General features: G+C 40.1%; 1 protein-coding gene across 1 annotated transcript in view; it reads left to right on the top strand.

Annotated features, from left to right (window-relative positions):
• CFAP92 (cilia and flagella associated protein 92 (putative)) overlaps positions 1–18,229 on the top strand; it is a 1,173,156-nt gene that overhangs the window by 623,923 nt on the left and 531,004 nt on the right. The window contains exon 9 of the mRNA XM_044078084.1: positions 673–857. Within this exon, the coding sequence (XP_043934019.1) occupies positions 673–857 (185 nt within the window). The remainder of the gene's footprint in view (positions 1–672; positions 858–18,229) is intronic.

Below are 18,229 nucleotides of genomic sequence, written 5' to 3'. Positions count from 1 at the left end.
CAGCTGTATTCCAAAAGAAAGGTCAGCACCACAAGGACGTAAGTAAAGATCAACAATTTGTTGAAATATCACAAATCAGACCGGTTTCATCACCGGTCTGATTTGTGATATTTCAATTAATTTTTTACCATTATTTACATCCTTGTGCCGGAATTATTTGTGATATTTCAGTACATTTTTGATTTTTATTTACATCCTTGTGGTGCTGACCTTTCTTTTGAAATACTTTGTTTGTTTGGCCCTTTGCATCAGCCATACTTGTGTAAGTAAAGTTAACAATTCACGCTGATTAACAGTTTGAGTGTGTGGTTGGTTCCCTTAAGCTCTGGAAGATGTCTGGCTGTTATATCTTGGGCAGGATATAACCCATATAGTTAAAGCTATTGCAGCAGTGATCACCTGAGCACCTACTGTTACAGTATGTTTACTTAAAAAGTGGCACTTTCTGCAGCTTTCATTGCCTCTTAGATTTTTTTTTTTAATTCACAGATCTGTTTTATTTCAACTGTCACTGGAATATGGAAATAGACAATAAATATAGTCTGACAGTATTGCTCAGTCTTTTGTTACATTATATCCAGTGTACATAAATAGGATAAAGCCATTGTCATCTGTTTGGTCTGTTTATACAAATAATTTCAACGGTGAGCAATATTTTCACTTCTTTCCTAGGAGCTAAATCTGTGACCGATCGAATGATCATGACATCTTCTAGTATCTTAGATGGTTATCTAACCATAGCAGTAGATGAGACCCTCATACCTGAGGAACTAAAACATGAACTGAACCCACTGGTTATAAGAATCATCTCTGCCACATCATTGCCAGCAGCTGCTGTACCAATTAATGTGCTAAAGGTAAACTTCTGTATGATTGTCTAGATTTTTTTATTTATTTTAACTCTTATCTTTTTTCCATAATGAATTATGTAGCTTTCTAGTACTTTCTTAAGGATAAATGCATCCTTGTTGTTTTTCATTTGGTATATATTTGATAATTTCAAACTATCAATTGCATCTAAATTAGATAACACTTAATGAAAGTTATGGTGCAATATTTCTAGCCACAGCATGCATAACTTGTAGATGTTGTGATAGGACATCAAAACAGAGAGTTTTAAGGTTTTCTAGTCTGTGTGCATCATGTTTTTCTTCTTTTCAGCCTGTTCATCCCCATTAATTTATTATTAGTAGTACTAGTGTTAGTGTTCGTTTGTTACTATGACAAGCTTATTAGGCACACATGCTTCTTTTTACAAGTGACTTGGGAGCACTTCTGAGGCACACAGTTTGCAAGTAGAGAATAAAAGAATCAAAACCAAGATTATCAGATGCAGGTTGCTTGTGGTCAGGGCCGGCCTTAGCTGAAACAGCACCCTAGGCGAAGTACTACTCTGGTGCCCCTTAAGCCCCACCCACACTAAACTCAAGGAACACCCCTATTTGAGCCACGCCCACAGATGGGTCACTCACACAAAACCCACTCCAGTTTTTCAATGTTTAAATGCATGAAAAAACAAGTCATGTTGCAAGACACCTTGTAGTGTAGTTGACTGCACTGTAATTAAAAGCTGAATTCTCCTTAAACCTGGTTGATCTGTCCAAGGCCTTTGACATTGTTAACCACCAATTACTCTTACTTACACTAATTCACTAGGCAAAACCAGGAATTCGCTCCCATCTGACCTTACTGTGATCCCCTCCCTTAATCAGTTCAAAAAAATCTAAACAGTATTTTAAAATTCACTGGTTATGTCCTTGCTCTAACCCTGAGTAAAGCCTCATGCACTTCCATAATCCTGCAATTTTATTTATAGCAACTACCCTCTTACACTAAGGTTTGAAAAGAGAAACTAATATCTTTGCAGATACTCTGCATACAAGCTACAACTATAGGTTTGATAAGAGACCAACATATTTATATACACTTCTGTATATAAACTGTATTCATACGCTTGAAATGTGAGACTAACTTGTGCGTTAATACCATGTTTGTGCATATACTGTAACTTGCTTGTCTTTAAGTTTGGAGCTTTTCTCCCGGGGCCTCTGCTGAAAATGGATATGTATCCAGTCGGACTATCACAGTCAAATTTAAAATAAAATAAAAATAAAAACGAGCAGAATATTTACATTTTGACACAGCCAAGAACAAGACTGCTCAACCAGGGGTCAGTTTGCAGCTACCCATACATTTAGATAATGTTTGAAAAGTGCAAGATCATTCCCTTTCTCTATTTTCTTTGTATAGAACCACACCACTATGATATACTGCTTTGTATTCAGTAACTCCATACACAGGAATCAAAATAATCATAGCATTAGGAAATTTAAAACTTTTCATTATTAAGTCTCACTTCACTTAGTAAGTATCAATTTCGTGTGATACAAGACTGTAGGGCTAAGAAAGTCAAAAACTACTCATACATCCCTATGCACAACAATGATAACTAAAGGAATTGGAAAAATGGTAATACTCTGTCCAAGTAATGTCTACAAATGAAGTTACAACAGCAAGAATAACTCAATAGTAGACCCCTATAGAATGCCCATAAGAAACAGATCATGTGTCAGCAAAAAATCACTGGTATCAGCCCATCAACATAACATATTGTCTGATACAGTGCATAAAGGGACATCACCTCCAGTGGTTAAACGCACTCAGCAAAGTCCTCTGTATACATTTACTATATAAAAAAGCATATAACAAGATTCCTGGTGCACTGACCTACGTTTTTTTTCGTTACTACATGGATTGTTTTTAAACTTCCTGAAAAAAGAAAATGTTTTGACAGCTGCTCGTTTATCAACATTCTGCATATAATTAGGAAAAACATTAAACAAAGAATGCAGTTCTGATATCAGAATTGTCTTTGGTCTAACATAGCTGTTAAATTCAGACTCCAGTAGGCACATTTAGCTGCACAACCTTTAAAGATACTGCATGCAACGTTTGCAGACCATCAAAGCATTCTAATAAGAGACAGCTTAGTTGATAATCTAGATTGTCTTAGTGTGCATTTTCTGTAGGATATTCAAATATCTGTCACCACTCAGTACAAGTTAGTCAGACTGTGCAGGTGATTTGTAAAAAAAAAATTATGACAGACAATAAAAACAAACTGCTACAAAAACCAGGAAAGATAGTTTACATAACTAAACACTACACTAAGCTAACCCAGCCGACCCAGAGCAGGAACCCATTTCTCATTCACTTGACAAATGGTTCCCACCTCTCTCACTCAGCTGTATTTCTTGTATGGAAGTCTGTCCTTATATTCACTTTTTCATGCACACTACTCTCCCTTCTTAAGGAGACACCTTGTCCCTGCATTTTATAATACCACCACACATTCACAAAAACATTGGAATTCTTATCTGCAATATTTATCATGCTCTTTTACTCATCTAAATAATTCTGCACTGATCAGCTGTTCTACATTGCATTAGTCTTACATTTTATACACCATCACCTTCTTTCAGCTTTTTCCCGGTTAAGGCTCGCCACAGCGAATCACCTGTCTGCTCGTGACTAGCAGTGGAGCTTTACAGTGTCGAGTTGCCAGCCCGGCGCCCAACCTTCCACAGAAGGCACACATGCACACACACCTAGGGCCAATTTAGAGTGTCTAATCCACCTACAGCATGTCTTTGGGAAGTGGGAGGAAACCGGAGCACCCGGAGGAAACCCACACGACCACAGGGAGGACATGCAAACTCCACAAAGAAGGCACCCCAGCCAAGGATCAAACCAGAGAACCTCTTATACACCATCACCAAGACAGAGAAAAAAAAGGGAAAATAATTCAATGATCAGGAGGTAAACTGTCTCCAAACCATTCTCCCCACTATACATCAGAGTCTCTCTAAACAATATGAACCACATGCAGAAACATCCCAAACAATTCACATCAACAAATGATTCCAAAAGGAGACTCAATGTTCATGCAGCACACATGGAACCCCACCACATATCACTTCCCCACCCCACAAAAACAAAGCAGCTGTATGAAATTAAACACAAATACCTCCATGGACTCCCAACAAAGGACAATGCATTCAAGACAGATCACAGCAGCTCCAAGTAGAACCACACAATGGATGAGGTTGTAAAAACCAAGAAACAGCCACAAAACTGAATTCTTGTCTTCCCCTCACCTTCTTTCAACACCATGATGAAGTTTGCACTGAGCAAGCAAACATTACTCAAACAGTACTCAACATGTAATACAAAAAAATATGCAAATATCTGATATTTAACAAAATGTTATATGAGGTTAGAATTTTAATCAGACAGTTGTCCTTGCAGGTTTAGTGATGCATAAACAAAGACTATCCTCCCCCACCCGCGGTAATCCAGAAAAAAAAAACACACCTCTTATGTTCATGTGTCTGTGCTAGTTACTAAAGCAATGTTCAGATGGTTAAAAAAGTGATAATGTTTTAGCTACTGTGCAGTCCTAGCAAGCATGGAGTACTGGGCCTTAGCATTCTGAACCTTCCCAAAGAATGTGCACGCTGTCTTTACTGGTTTCTCTGCTGTCTTCTGTTCATAATTATTAAATTAATCCATTGGAAATCCGAAGCTATTGGTTAACATTTACCTGCTGGCACCTTTATTGGCTGTTGCATTGCATGTGCCTAAACAAATGCTAAATGCTAAGAGCACCTTTCATTTACTACAGGACAAGCAGCCAAACAGTCAATGTACTTTTATACATCAGAGAGACTATTTCAATAAGTTTTAACCCACATTTCTCAACTCATCTGCGCTACATTCCCTTACGTTCACTCCCCGGTTATTCAAACTTTGCCAAAACAGTTAGACAGTTTTTCTTTAGTTTCAGCTGCCTGAAATTTGAAGTGAAATAATCGACTTACCTCTGCAAATTAAAGCCAAGCTGGGAAAAAGGGACACGAGGCAGTAGGAAAAAAATCGCACTTGTAGGCCCGGGTGTACAGAGAGTCAGTCCCGCTGATGATCCATGCCATCCAGATAGTCCACTGATCAGAAACAGGAAGTAATTTCAACCAATAGATACGCCCGCCTCTACCACGTCAATGAAGAAAGGAATAAGAGGCAGGCGGGAGCTGCATTATATACTCGGGTCTGGAGCAGCAGCCAGGGACGTCAGTGGTATGAAAGCATCACTGATTGGATGCTTAAATAATGCCGAACAAGAGCAGCCACTGAAACTCATCACGGGGAGGGAGTAGTAGTAGTAGTAGTAGTAGGAGGAGGAGGAGGAGGAGCAGCACGAGGAGGAGGGAGGGAGGGAGGGTGTTGTTCCATTCTGTGTGCTGTGACTGTCGTTCTGTTCTGTGCATTACAGAAGTGGGGGAGGGCGCAAGGCTACAATGGGGCCGGGCGCAATGTGAAGACATTGGGGTCGGGTGTAATGGGGAGGGGAGTCGCTCAGTTCTATGTGCTGTGTGACTGTTGTTCCGTTCTGTGCATTACAGAAGTGGTGGAGGGTGCAAGGCTACAATGTGGCTGGGCGCAATGCTGAGTGACAAGTGAAGATGCTGCCAAGTGATACAAGAAAAGTTAAATTGCGCCCTTTCTGATGCCGGCCTTTCCGGCGCCCTAGGTGGTCGCCTAGTTCGCCTATGCCTAAGGCCGGCCCTGCTTGTGGTAAATAATCTTTACCCTTTGCTAAACTGTCAGGCCAGATGTTTCCTCTCATACAACTGTTTTTCTGAACTATAGTGGCAGGAAATAGGATCATGCTGCTAAAATGCTAGTTTGTTGAAGCTTTATGATATTGTTCAGGATAAACAGTGCTGACCAGCTGATATTCTGTAGGACCAATAAAACAGTTATTTGGTCAGTACACCTTAATGATGTATCTCAACAGTACTATTGACCCCCCCCCCCCGACCACCTTGGAATGGCTTTGGTTCATCAGTATAACTCCACTGCTTTTAATGGCAGTAGAAAAGATGTAGTTATGCCTACCAGCATAATTTCATGATACTGTCATGTTTGCTTGTTTACTCTTGTCTCTGTTAAATCAGCATAGTATATCTTTTTGTTAAAGCAGAAAGAGTTCTAGTCTTTAAATCCACCATGATTGATTGTTGCTTTATAGTTCTTAGCATTAATCTAAAAGTTCATTTCAAAGACTAAAAATGCTGAAGTTCATTTGAGATTCAGTCCTTTTCATTCTTTAGTTCCAGAAGTGACTAAGACAAGTTTATTTATAATGAACATCTTTAATAATGTTCTAACAGCTCTGTACCTTTACTGACCCAACTATGACTATGCAGATTTTTCCTGCTTCAGTCCTCACAGTTCATTATTATTAAATATTGTATGATCATAGCCATTTATTTTATTTATTTATTTATTTATGTATATTTGTATATATTAATTGGGGTACAGCATTGATCCATTTGGACATATTTCCAATTCAACCCAGGAGCACTGCCTGGTTAAATGACTTGCTAAGAGTCACACAATATGCAAATAGAGGCTGAAAAAATCAAAACTTGAACTACAGGAATGAACTCATTGACCATGCACAGTCTAAATTCTCTGCACTAACAGCCATACCAGCACAGGAATCACAATACATTATAATGAAGAAACCAGCACTTAAGTTTAATTGGCACAGTACTAAATCCATCCTACTACAGTTCTATTTTCTAGAAAGAACATAAGGGAAGTACAGCAGCCTTTTTATATAATACAGATGTCTTTCGGCTTTTTCCGGTTAGGGGTCGCCACAGTGGAACTCAAGTCCGCTAATGATTGGCAGTGGATTTTTTACAGTGCCGAGTTGAAAGCCCGATGCCCAACCTTCAAAGAAGGCACACCCATTCACGCACGCACCTACCTGCATGTCTTTAAATGTCACGCGACTGTGGGGAGGACATGCAGACTCCACATGGAAGGCGCTCCAGCCGGGAATCGAACGGGAGAACCTCTTGCTGTGAGGCGACAACACTAACCGCTGCACCACCGTGTCTCTAGCCTTTTTATATAATATGTATATTTAATCAACATTTGCATTCTCCACTACTGCCCTGATCATGACTCAGCAAATCTTTTTTTTTTATTCTTGACAAGGTATGACCCACTAGGCACAACTGATTATTTCACAGTGGTAACCTGAGAACTTTGATCTTTAATTATTTGCTTTTATGTACCACAAGTCACTAATGAAATCAGACATCTGTGAATAAGTGTAAAGTACATAATGAAATGTGAATGTTGGAACTTGTGGCATATCCCTAAAACTTTCTAGGTGGCTACATATCCAGAAATATTAATATTCATTGTCCATAATGTAATGCATTTGGGTTTGTTTTCTTCAACTCTTCCAGAGTACAGCAAGTGTTTAAGTAAAGACTTACAGGACAGTTGAGTGGAAGTTTGTAGCTTTTTTATAATATAGGAGACAATTGGACACCTGCCTGAAGAAGAAAGTTATGTACCACACATTCATCTTTAGTATTATGGGGTACTTAAAGAGGTGCTAAACTTTATAAGTTCACATCACTTTCCAGACCCCTATAGTCTGTACAGTTGCTCTCTGGAATACTTTAGACATGGATGGAATACTAAATGGTATCCACAACAGGGCTAGCCACCTGGCACTGTGAATATTGGTTGTAGATGATGGTTAGTGTTGATGTGACAACCTGACTCATGTACAAAATTGGAAAAAAGGGGAATTGATACTGATGTTAATTCTAAACTGCATGAATCCTGTTTGATTTACCAGAAATCCTGGTTAATATCAAGCATTGAAAAACAACTGACATCATGGACACAGCTTCTTGCACAGACTTGATTGAATAATACCTTCTTAAAATTGCTTTCTTAATGTGAAACTGTGTATATTCTGATCTTGTTTGGTTTAACAAGTATACAGCAAAACCAAGGAGAAGGCTGTATGTGTCTTGCTGTTATACTTATTGTTCTATACATTTAAACACTTAAGTTCATTTACAGTTCTTTGACTCAGTCCAAATGGAACTCTCCTTACTATATGTATAACTGGTAGAATCTCTGCATTTACCTTAATGTAATACTGGCATGGAATACAGTCAAACAGTGTAAATAAATCAGCATAACTTAAAAATATCATTTTTTTGCCTTCTGACAATTTTCATTTGGTTGCATCAGACTAATTTGGACTTTGTACTCTATTTTTCATCAGGTGATTGGGGTTTCTCACTAGGTTACTTTACAAAAGTTTTACGTCACTATATCAGGTGTTTAAAAATGTGCAAATCATGTGCTTCATGACTTGATGAAATGTACACTTTATGACTTGGTGAATAGTTTACTGTATGAATCATGCTATTAACAACTATGCAAATATTTGCTGTCACTGTCTGCATGCTGACCACTGGCATATTGAGACTACATCTGCACAGCATGTTCACTTAATTATGCCCAGCTGATCACAACTAGTCTTCCTAATGTGGTCGTTGCACTAAAACTATTAGTAATAAAAGACTGTAATCTTTCATGTTCAACATTTAGATCAGCATTGCAGTAGGTTAAGTTATTTGGATACTGCCCTAGTGACCTTCTACTGTTCAAAGCTTAAGGGTGCCTTCCAATTTCTCTGTCAACAGTTTTATAGTAGCTCAAAATAAAGACAGCTAGGGTACAAATTAATCAGATTTTTTTGCAGCTGAAGGGTCAAGCAGAGCCACAGAGGTGATCCCCGGGGTGAATTTCCTATTTCCCATCCAGTCATCAAGAGTTTTTTTAAAGACTGCTAATGAGGAGCTTTGTTTGATATAGATAGGTAGTTTATTCCAGAATATTCAAAGTCTCTTGGACAGGAATCTATCCCTAAGGCATGTTCTGTTTATTGTGGTGACAAGGTTTAGGTCCCTAGAGCGTGTAGCTCGGAGGGATTGGGATTTCTTTAAGTGGAGCATGTCCAACAGCTCTGGGTTTGACATAGCTTTGTATGTTTGGCAGAGATCACCTCTGAGTAGGCGATATGCGACGGAGTAAAGCTGGAGTTTTTTGAGACGGTCTGCGTAGGGCATTTGTTTGAGGCCGGTAATCCTCTTTGTGAGGTATTTCTGCGGCCTTTCCAGTTGTTGTAGATGTCTTGTGAGGTACATACCAAAAGGGTCGTTGTACTCTATAATGGGTCTAATGAGTGATGAGTAGAGGGGAACAATGACCTCTTTTTTTCTGGATGAGAAACCTTTTGTGATTAGGTGTGCCATGTAAAAGGATTTCCTGACTACTGTGGCGATGTGATTATCAAAGGAGAGACTACTGTCCACCTGTGTCCCAAGGTCTCTTATCACACTTTCGGTGTTAAGTATACTACCGCCTATGTTGTAGTTCATGGGTACAGAGTTTTTACCAAAGGGGATGACAATGCACTTTTTGGCATTGAGCTTGAGGGCATGGCTTTGACACCAGGCATCTGTCTCAGTGAGGCCCTTTTGCAGGATGTCTACATCGTTAGGAGTTTCGATTATGGCTCCTAGTTTGCAGTCATCTTCAAACTTCATTAGCCAAAGACCTTCTGTGTTAGCCTGTACTTCAGAGAAGTAAATACCAAACAGGAGAGGACCCAAGACTGAACCCTGTGGTACTCCACTTGTCACTGGTCTGAAGTCGGATTTGGAGTCTGCTACTTTCACAGTGTGGGTTCTGTCAGTGACCCAGTTGGCAACCCATCTTGTGACATAGGGATTTATACCTAGTTTAGTGAGTTTATGTACAATTCCAGAGTGGGGATGGTGTTGAAAGCCTTGGCAAGATCTAGCTAGGCTGTGTGAACCACATTACCCTTGTCTATGGCTTTGGTGACTGCTTCAAAGAAGTCTATCAGGTTTAGGAGACATGATCTGCCTTTTACAAACCCGAACTGGGTGGGGTCCAGAGTTTGGAGATTACCAATGTCTTTGTTTACAAGTTCCATGATGATATGTTCCATCGCCTTGCAGACTAGGCTCGTCAGGCTAATGGGGCAGTAGTTCCCGGGGTCCATGGTGGCTTCCCCCTTGTGGAGTGGGATAACCGTTGTTGTGCGCCATTCAACAGGCACAAAGCCTGAGATGAGGCTATGATTGAACATGGTACTTAAGTGGGGTGCCAGTTTGTTCTGTAGTTCGTGTAGAGTACAGCCTGGGATGTTGTCTGGTCCCATGGATGTTGTGTTCTTGGCTTTGGAGAGTGTGTTTTTTACCTGTGTAGCCATGATTACAGGAACTTTGCACTCTTCCTGTATAGAGATGGGCTCTTTAGGGGGTGAGAGGGGGGTAAAGTTAGCACTGAACCTATCTGCCAGGATGTTGGAAATATCAGTTGGGTCTGTATATTTAGTGCCATTGTGCTGTAACTCAGAGCAGATCTGAGTGTTGCCATGGAGATTCTTGACATAGCTATAGAATGTTTTGGGGTTGTCTTTAGAATCAGTGGCAATTTTGTTTTCATGACTAGCTTTGGAGGATTTTATCAGGGATCGCAGCTTCTTACTGAGGCTGACCAGGGAGCTCCTTCACTCGTGGGATTTTACTCTCTTTTGCAAGAGTTTCTTCCTTCTGTTGTACAGTTTGTTTATGGCAGGGGACCACCAGATTGGCTTCCTTTTTTTGGAGGATAGAGTCTTGGTTCTGTTTGGGATAGCAGGATCCATGCACTCATGTAAGTGCTTATAAAGTGCAATTGTGTAGGATTCAGTAGTCGGAACTGTATTGTCCATCTGCATGGGTGTCATGAAGTTCACCACTTCTGTCTTAAGAAGCATGAAGTTGGCTTTGGAGAAATTTTTTACCATGGTTTCCTTAATGGGGTCAGGATGTGGATATCTAGGGTAATTAGCTTATGGTCGGATCGGACCAATGAGGCATTGACTTCAGGTATGGAACACCGGTCACTCATGTTGGTAATGACTAGATCTAGGATATTGTTGCCTCTGGTGGGGGTGTGGATAAGTTGATCCAGGGCACTGGAGTTTATGAATTCCAGAAAGCGTTGAGCGAAGGAGTTGGTACATGAGTAGTTTTCCCAGTTAATGGTGGGGTAGTTGAAATCGCCCATTATTAGGGTGTTTGGTTGAACCCTAATATTTTCCAGTACATCAAGAAAAGTGGAGTGGGAATCCTGGGGCATGGTGGGTGATCTATAGCAAGCTACAATTTGGATTGCAGTTTTGCCCAGAGTTAGTTGCACTTAGATAACCTCTGCTGCATTATGCTGAGCAACTAACCTGGAGGTGTGGATATCCTTAATGAATATGGACACACCTCCGCCTTTGGTGTTCCGGTCCAGGTTACATGGCCGAAAAGTGTAGTATGAGTTATAGCCTGGTAGTGCAGGAGTGCTCTCTGGAGCCTTGAACCAGGTCTCAGTCACTGCACAGATATCGATGTTCTCCATTTTAAGGAGTGCCTCGAGTGAGTGCATTTTGAGATTTAGACTTCTAGCATTGAGTAGCATCACCCTCAGTTTTTGCTTGCCTGTTCCTGTTACGGTGGTGAATTTGTCATTTGAACTTTTCCTAAAAAAGGCACTATAGGGAAAGCAAGAACCTTAGCCAGTATCCGGAATCCCAGGGGTGACAGGTGCAGGTCATCTCTGGCAAAGCATCGTGGTCTGTCAACCATGTCATCCCAGGCAGACAGATACTGGATCCCTTTAGAATGGCACCAGAAGCTTAGCCAATTGTTGAAGTCAATCATTTTGTCCTTGTACTGTGGCATCATTCTGGGTGATGGCAGAATGCTACTCAGGGCTAGGGTCATACCTGCCTGGGCTACAAGATCGGAGAGCTCTTCCATGTCTCTTTTCATGTAGTCCAGGGAGGTACGTCTAAGGTCGTTCACACTAACATGGACAATGACAGAGTCATATTTATACTTGTTGTGGAGTGACCTGAGTGCATGGGTTATATGGCGGATCCTGGCAGCCGACAGGCAGCTGACAGTAACCTTCTCCTTGTTTAGCCTGGTGAGTGGGACATCAGTGTGCCTGACTATAGAGTCACCTATGACTAGTGTGTTGGGTAATTGTTTTGCCTTATTGGCTGTGGTTGAGTGGCACACTGAGTCTGCAGGCTATGTGTCATTTGGGTTGTGTTGGGGGGTAGAGGTTGCTTGCATTTCCACTTTGGAGGTCTCTGTTGCTTGAGCAGATTATTATTGAGAGCATCCGCAAATGTTTTTGTATTTCTATGTGTGGATTTTGGTGGTGTAGATTTAGTGAGACTATGTGATGAGTGTGGTGTGGCACAAGTGTTTACAAGTTCAGTCTTTATTGGAGAGAGCTTTACCTCCAGTTTGGCTAGATAAGTGCATCTCTCACAGTTTGTAGTGTTGGGTGGTAGGAGGAGAGGGTTGTCTGTGTACATGAGGCAATTTCTACATTGCCCCAAGATGCCCAGATTCATTAGATAGACAGGAGAGAACACTGAGAGCTGACCCTTGGACATGCCTGAATAAAAAACTATTTTCCTCTAGATAAGTGAGGAAAGTGAGTACAAGAGCTGTTTTTCTCTAAACAAGTGAAGAAAGTAAGTACCAAAACTGTTTTCCTCTAGGTAATGAGGAAGGTTGAGTGCTGCAGTAATTAATAGGTTATTTAGTGCTTACAAGTTCTGAACAAGTGCTGATCACGAATAAGCAAATTCAAGTGCTCAAATTAAGAATCTGTATCTGGACTAAACTAGTTACAGGAAAGCGGGGAAACAAGTGCAAATGTGGGCTTTTAAATCAGAAAGTTGAGAGCAGAGAGCAGAGAGTTATGCAGTTTAGCCCTATTTACTCTGTGGGGACATAGTTTATATTTATTTTATTTTATTTTTACATTTGTTGATCGGGATGGTCCGACTGAGCTGAATAGCCCTTTTTCAGAGGAGGCCCAGGGAGAAAAACTCCACAGTATACAAGTCATTAAAAGCATTAGAATTTCACAGTAGTTACATAGAAAGTATATTAGTTAATACAGAGGTAATTAGTCAATAAGCATCATTGTTTTGAAATTTAAACATTAAACAATATAAGACAATAATTCATAAAAAGCAACAATAATTATAAGTAACAGTAGAGTATATTCCCTATTATTGCTGCCCTTAGTCAGCCTTTAATATTGATACTGTATTATTCTGGCTGGTGTTTTTCTTCTGACTTGATGGGTCCTGAAACAGCTGCCTCCCACCCCCACCACCATCAAATCCATCTGCCAAAGAATGACTCTGCCAAGACTCAGGGCATTCCATCCTTTCCACCTGTCCTTCCTTCCCTTTTCCCTTCCCGCAGGCTTTCACGCAACCCACAAATAGCGTGTCCACATATAGTCCAGACAAGTGGGTGCTAAGAAGAATTCAATAAGGATACTCTTGGCACTGGACAGAAAATCCTCCTCCCTTCAGGGAATTCCCCCATACCCGCCAGGCCAGACACATCTGTTTTCTCCAGTACTCCTTCACAAGGTGTAAGCAGGGATAATTGAACTAGTTCCTTCACCACAAAAAGGAAAATGATTTACATCAGAATCTTCTTGGTACCCAAAAAGGAGCTACCATGGACTCCAGTGTTAGGTTTGTTATATCTAAATACCTTTCTGAAAGTACCCAAATTCAAAATGCTCATCCTGCAGATGGCTGTGTCCCTTCTACTGGACTATTGTTTCATGGTGACTTTACATCTGAAAGAGGCGTATGATGACATTACAGCTGCTCTCAACTTCAAGTTGAACTTACAAAAGTCCTGTCTCATACTGTCGTGAAGAATTGTCTTCTTTTGGTGTGTGATAGGAACAGAAAAAAGTATGACCTTTCTACCAGATGTCCTGACTTTTCAAAATATTCTTAGGGATTTCTGTCTTCAACAATGTGCCTCCACAAGAGTGTTTCTCAAAATTCTAGGTCTCATGGCAGCAATGATCCTCATGAAACTACTGGCCAGAGTCTACATGAGAAAGCTTCAATAGTACTTAAAAAATTGTTGGACCTAGCACCTGCATCTTTTGTAGTTCCTGGTACCAGTGCTGGAGTTTGTGAAATAAGAGTTACAGTCAAGGAGGGATCAGATGTTCCTCGGTCTAGGATACCCTACTGCCTCCAGATCCCAGTTCAAGCAGTCCAGGCAGATGTGTCAAATTTTGCATGGGGAGCAGTGTCCAGGAGACTTGGTTCCTTCAGATGCTACAAAGAACATAAATTTAAGAAATGTTAACAGTGATTCAGACCTTAAAAGTTATTCATCACTTATGGTCTTTAGGTCCTCTCTTATGGATAACAGACAACACCATGGTCATGTGGTACCTGAGCAAACAAGGGGGTTCAAAGTCATACTCTCTTTGCCAGTTGGCAATGATGAGTAGGGATCTAGCCTTAGAGCTTTTTCATATGCTTCAGGTCTCAAGCATCTCATTGTTTCTCAATGTTTACCAGGAACTTCTGACTAGGGTTTATCCCATTTTCAGCAGAGGCCCAGGGAGAAAAGCGCCACATATTAGGCAAGTACATTTAAAGACAAAAAAATAACATTTTGTAAAATACATTGAGTTTACATGAAAATACATTATTTTTCCAAAAATGACTCAGCTAGACAGTGGCTGTATTATGTAATGTGCTTATCAGGTGGAGGTACAGAGAAGGATAGAAAAGGCAGCAAGGGATTTAGCAGAAGCCCTCATCATCAGAGCAAAACATAGTGGCAGACAAACTAAGCAGATTCCAAACTGACCCTTACAAGTGGAAACTCATCACAGATGTCTGCCTAGATTTGGTCCAGATGTGGGAAGACTTCAAATACTTCTGTTCATCTCCTTTCAAAACAGACAGTTGGAAAATTTATGTTTGATACATCCTTACAGCAATGTTTGGAGAACAGAAGCATTCTCATCCCCTTGGATGGGAATGTTCCTTTATGCATTTCAACCCTTTCCACCAATAGCAAAGGTACTTCTAAAAATTCAAAAAGAATTACCAAAGATCATTGGGGTGACCCCCTTTTAGATCAGGCAAAGTTGGTTCTCTTTTTTCAATGGAATTGGTCAAGGGCGATTACCACAAGTTTCCTTACACTCTTTATCTGTTCACACAGTGTCAGGGTTGACTGACACATCCCAACTTACAGCAATTGCTACTGACAGCCTGGATGATTCTTTCTTGATACCTTTAAACATGTTGCATGAAGATGTGCAGCAGGTATTGAAGTAGATAAGAAAACCTGCAACTAAAAAATCTTATGCTTACAAGTGGATGACGTTTTCTAGGTGGGGCCTGACCAATATCAGATGGTTCGGTATGGTGTCTACCCCTCTAGTTTTGAAATATTTGTGTGAGCTACTCAACAATGGCTTATTTTATACATCTGCCAAGGTATAGGTTGAGGCCATCTCAGCTTGTCTGCTAATGGATCCTTCTCTTTCATTTCTTTTTGTGGTCAAACATTTTATGAAAGAAGTGTCACACTTAAGACCCCCTCAAAAGCAAATTCCTTATCCTTAGGATCTCAAGTGTTCTTCTTCTTCTTCTTCTTCTTCTTTCGGCTTTTCCCGGCTAGGGGTCGCCACTGTTATTGAAAAATTGACCTTAGTACTTTTGAACCTGACTTTCAGGCTGATTTTGAAGTTCATCACTTGGAAAACTGTTTTGCTTATTGCTCTGACATCTGCAAGGCAAGCCTCTGAGCTGCAACCTCTAAAGGTGGGCCAACATTATCTGATTTTCCAGAAGAACATGGTTGTTTTATGCACTAATCCTTCTTTCATGCTCAAAGTGGTATTGGAAATTAACTTGAATCAAGCCATCAATTTCGAAGTTTTCTTTCCAGAAACTAAAAACATGGGAGAGAAGATTCTGCATATCTTGGTTGTGTACAGGCAGCTCGGGTATTACCTTGACAGATCTAAATACTTCAGGAAAGTTGAACATCTGTTTATTTCATATTCTCGGGCTAAGAAAGGTCAATATATCTCTAAGCAATGGATTGCTTGTTGGATGCCCTCTGCTATTTTCTTTTTTCTTTTTTTGTTTTTTGTTACTCCCACCATGGTAAATCTATTCCAGTCAAGTTTAAGGTACATTCTACAAGAGCCTTATCCTCTTCAGTGACATATTGAAAAGCAGCCTGGGCCTCTGTTCATATGTTTACAAAGCACTGCAGACTGGATTCTTTCTCAAGTATCACAGCAGGCTTTGCAAGGACCATTCTCCCAGAGAGTCTGGATCCTTATCCTTCCTTCCTTCTCTGAGGTAAGGTAAGCTTTGGGAAACCATCCATATGCCACTGAGGCAGTGTGCTTAATGAACATGGTACAGTTGTGTAAGTTCCTACTTACCTGGAATAGTACATATTTGAATTTTACACTGCCTCAGTGCAAGTACCCACCCACCATCTCCCTTATTTTGTATATAGTCTGACGGTATCCAACCTTGTTCTGTTGTTTGTTGGCTTTGAATATTTGTGCTGGGATTTTTTATCTGTGAATTGGTTGGTTTCAGGCAGTTATTGCCTCTGGTCCTAGTTGGTTCTTCCTACTTAACACTAAAAGCCAGAATAACTGACTTTCTGTGACAGGGGTTAGGTTTCTCCTGATGGGAGGGACTTAGCCGTTCCCCTATCACAGGGAATCAGAGGAGGGGATCCTAAGCTCTGGAAAGCTGCCAGTGTGAGTTTTTGCAGGCACAAAACCCATATGCCACTGAGGCAGGGGAAATTTGAACATCTACTGCTGTAGGGAAGTAGGACTTACACAACTGTGCTTTCCCTGTTATGTCAGATCCCATTTCTAGCTTTCATGATAAAGCTATATTTAAAAGATGCTTATCATCACATTCCTATTGACAAGAAGTTCAGATTTTTTTTAAAGATTTTCTGTCTCTCTCCTCTCTCTTACCCTTCAGACTTTCCACTGCCTTAAGGTTATTTGCAAAGTAGATAGCTCCAGTAACTGCTGATTGTAAGACATTCACATATTTTTATATTTGGACGATGGTCTTATCTTTCCATATTCTTTTTCCAGCTGTCAAGAGTCTTTAGCAACTGTTCAGAATCTCCTATTCAATCTGAGTTTTCTAATCAACTTACAAAAATCTTCTCTCATCCCTTTTCACAGATATGTATTCCTGAGATGTTGGTTAATTGTTCATCATATTGATCACTGCTGCAGTAGCCTTAGCTGTATAGGTTATATCCTGCCAAGGATATAACAGCCGGCCAGCCTCCAAAGCTTCTGGACATCTTACACACACTGAAACCGTCAGTCAGATCAAGTTCAGCTGACTAAAAAGACAGGTTTGGTTGCCAAACCCTTTAGAGCTCTCCAGCTGTTGAAAAGAGCACTCTTCTGGGGACTTTCAAGGATCGATGGTCAGCTTGTGCTGTTCCTTTACTAGGCAGTTAATTTCCTTTTGGGGAAAAACCTTCCACATTAAAATATTGTTGTTTTGTTGTACATTTATGTTTAGGAAAGTTTTTTAAGCTAGAGTTTATGTTTTAATGGACTGTCATGAGCACTTTTAAATGAAGGTACACTTAATTTCCTATCAGTTTAAAAGTTGTTTAAAGTAATTGAAAAACATTTTTTTTTCTGTGGAGAAATTGTGTTTATTTTGATTTCTGGGCCTGGCAAATGGTTTTAAAGTGATTTCACTGTGCTTTTTTATGAAAAAGTATTTTTACCAGCTTTTACTGCTTGTTTTCCCTGAGAAAGAGACTTCAATTTTGGCTTGACTATGGAACAAACTACTGGTCCCACAGTCAATCATTCTTCAAGCCACAAAATGAAAAAGTTAAGCAAACAGCTTATGGCACCACAGCAGGCTAGCAATTTTCCTCAGTCTCTGGTAGATGAGACTGATGTGGCCATAACTTGTTCTTGAGACCACTCATATTTTATTCTAGATCATTCTTGTGTAGCAACTTCAGACACAGTGGACCAGGGGTTAGCCATGTCCTCTGTGGCTATTGGGGTCTCCTCAGTGGCCAGTGGAGAACCACTCTTTTTTCCTCAAAATTTTTTTATTTTTCAAATACAGTTGAATAAATTCTACAGTATTTGTATATAACATCTTAATAACTATGTACTCTAATTACATCAGCCTGACTCTATAACAGGGCTCAATATATACAATTATGTTATAGGTATAACAATCCAGTTATCAGAGTGTATCTGTTCAGTTATTGTAAAGTGTCAATAATTGATAAGACTTTTTTCCATGGATTGTTAATAAATGGCTTAGGATGAATCTTTAATTCTTTAATTTTAATTTCCAAAAATGCTGTGGTCT

This window comes from Protopterus annectens, chromosome 7.part0 (assembly GCF_019279795.1).
Source record: "Protopterus annectens isolate FY-2018-M chromosome 7.part0, PAN1.0, whole genome shotgun sequence".
NCBI classification, from domain to species: Eukaryota; Metazoa; Chordata; order Ceratodontiformes; family Protopteridae; genus Protopterus; species Protopterus annectens.
Note: the sequence above shows the minus strand (reverse complement) of the source record. Positions and strands in the feature narration are given on the sequence as shown.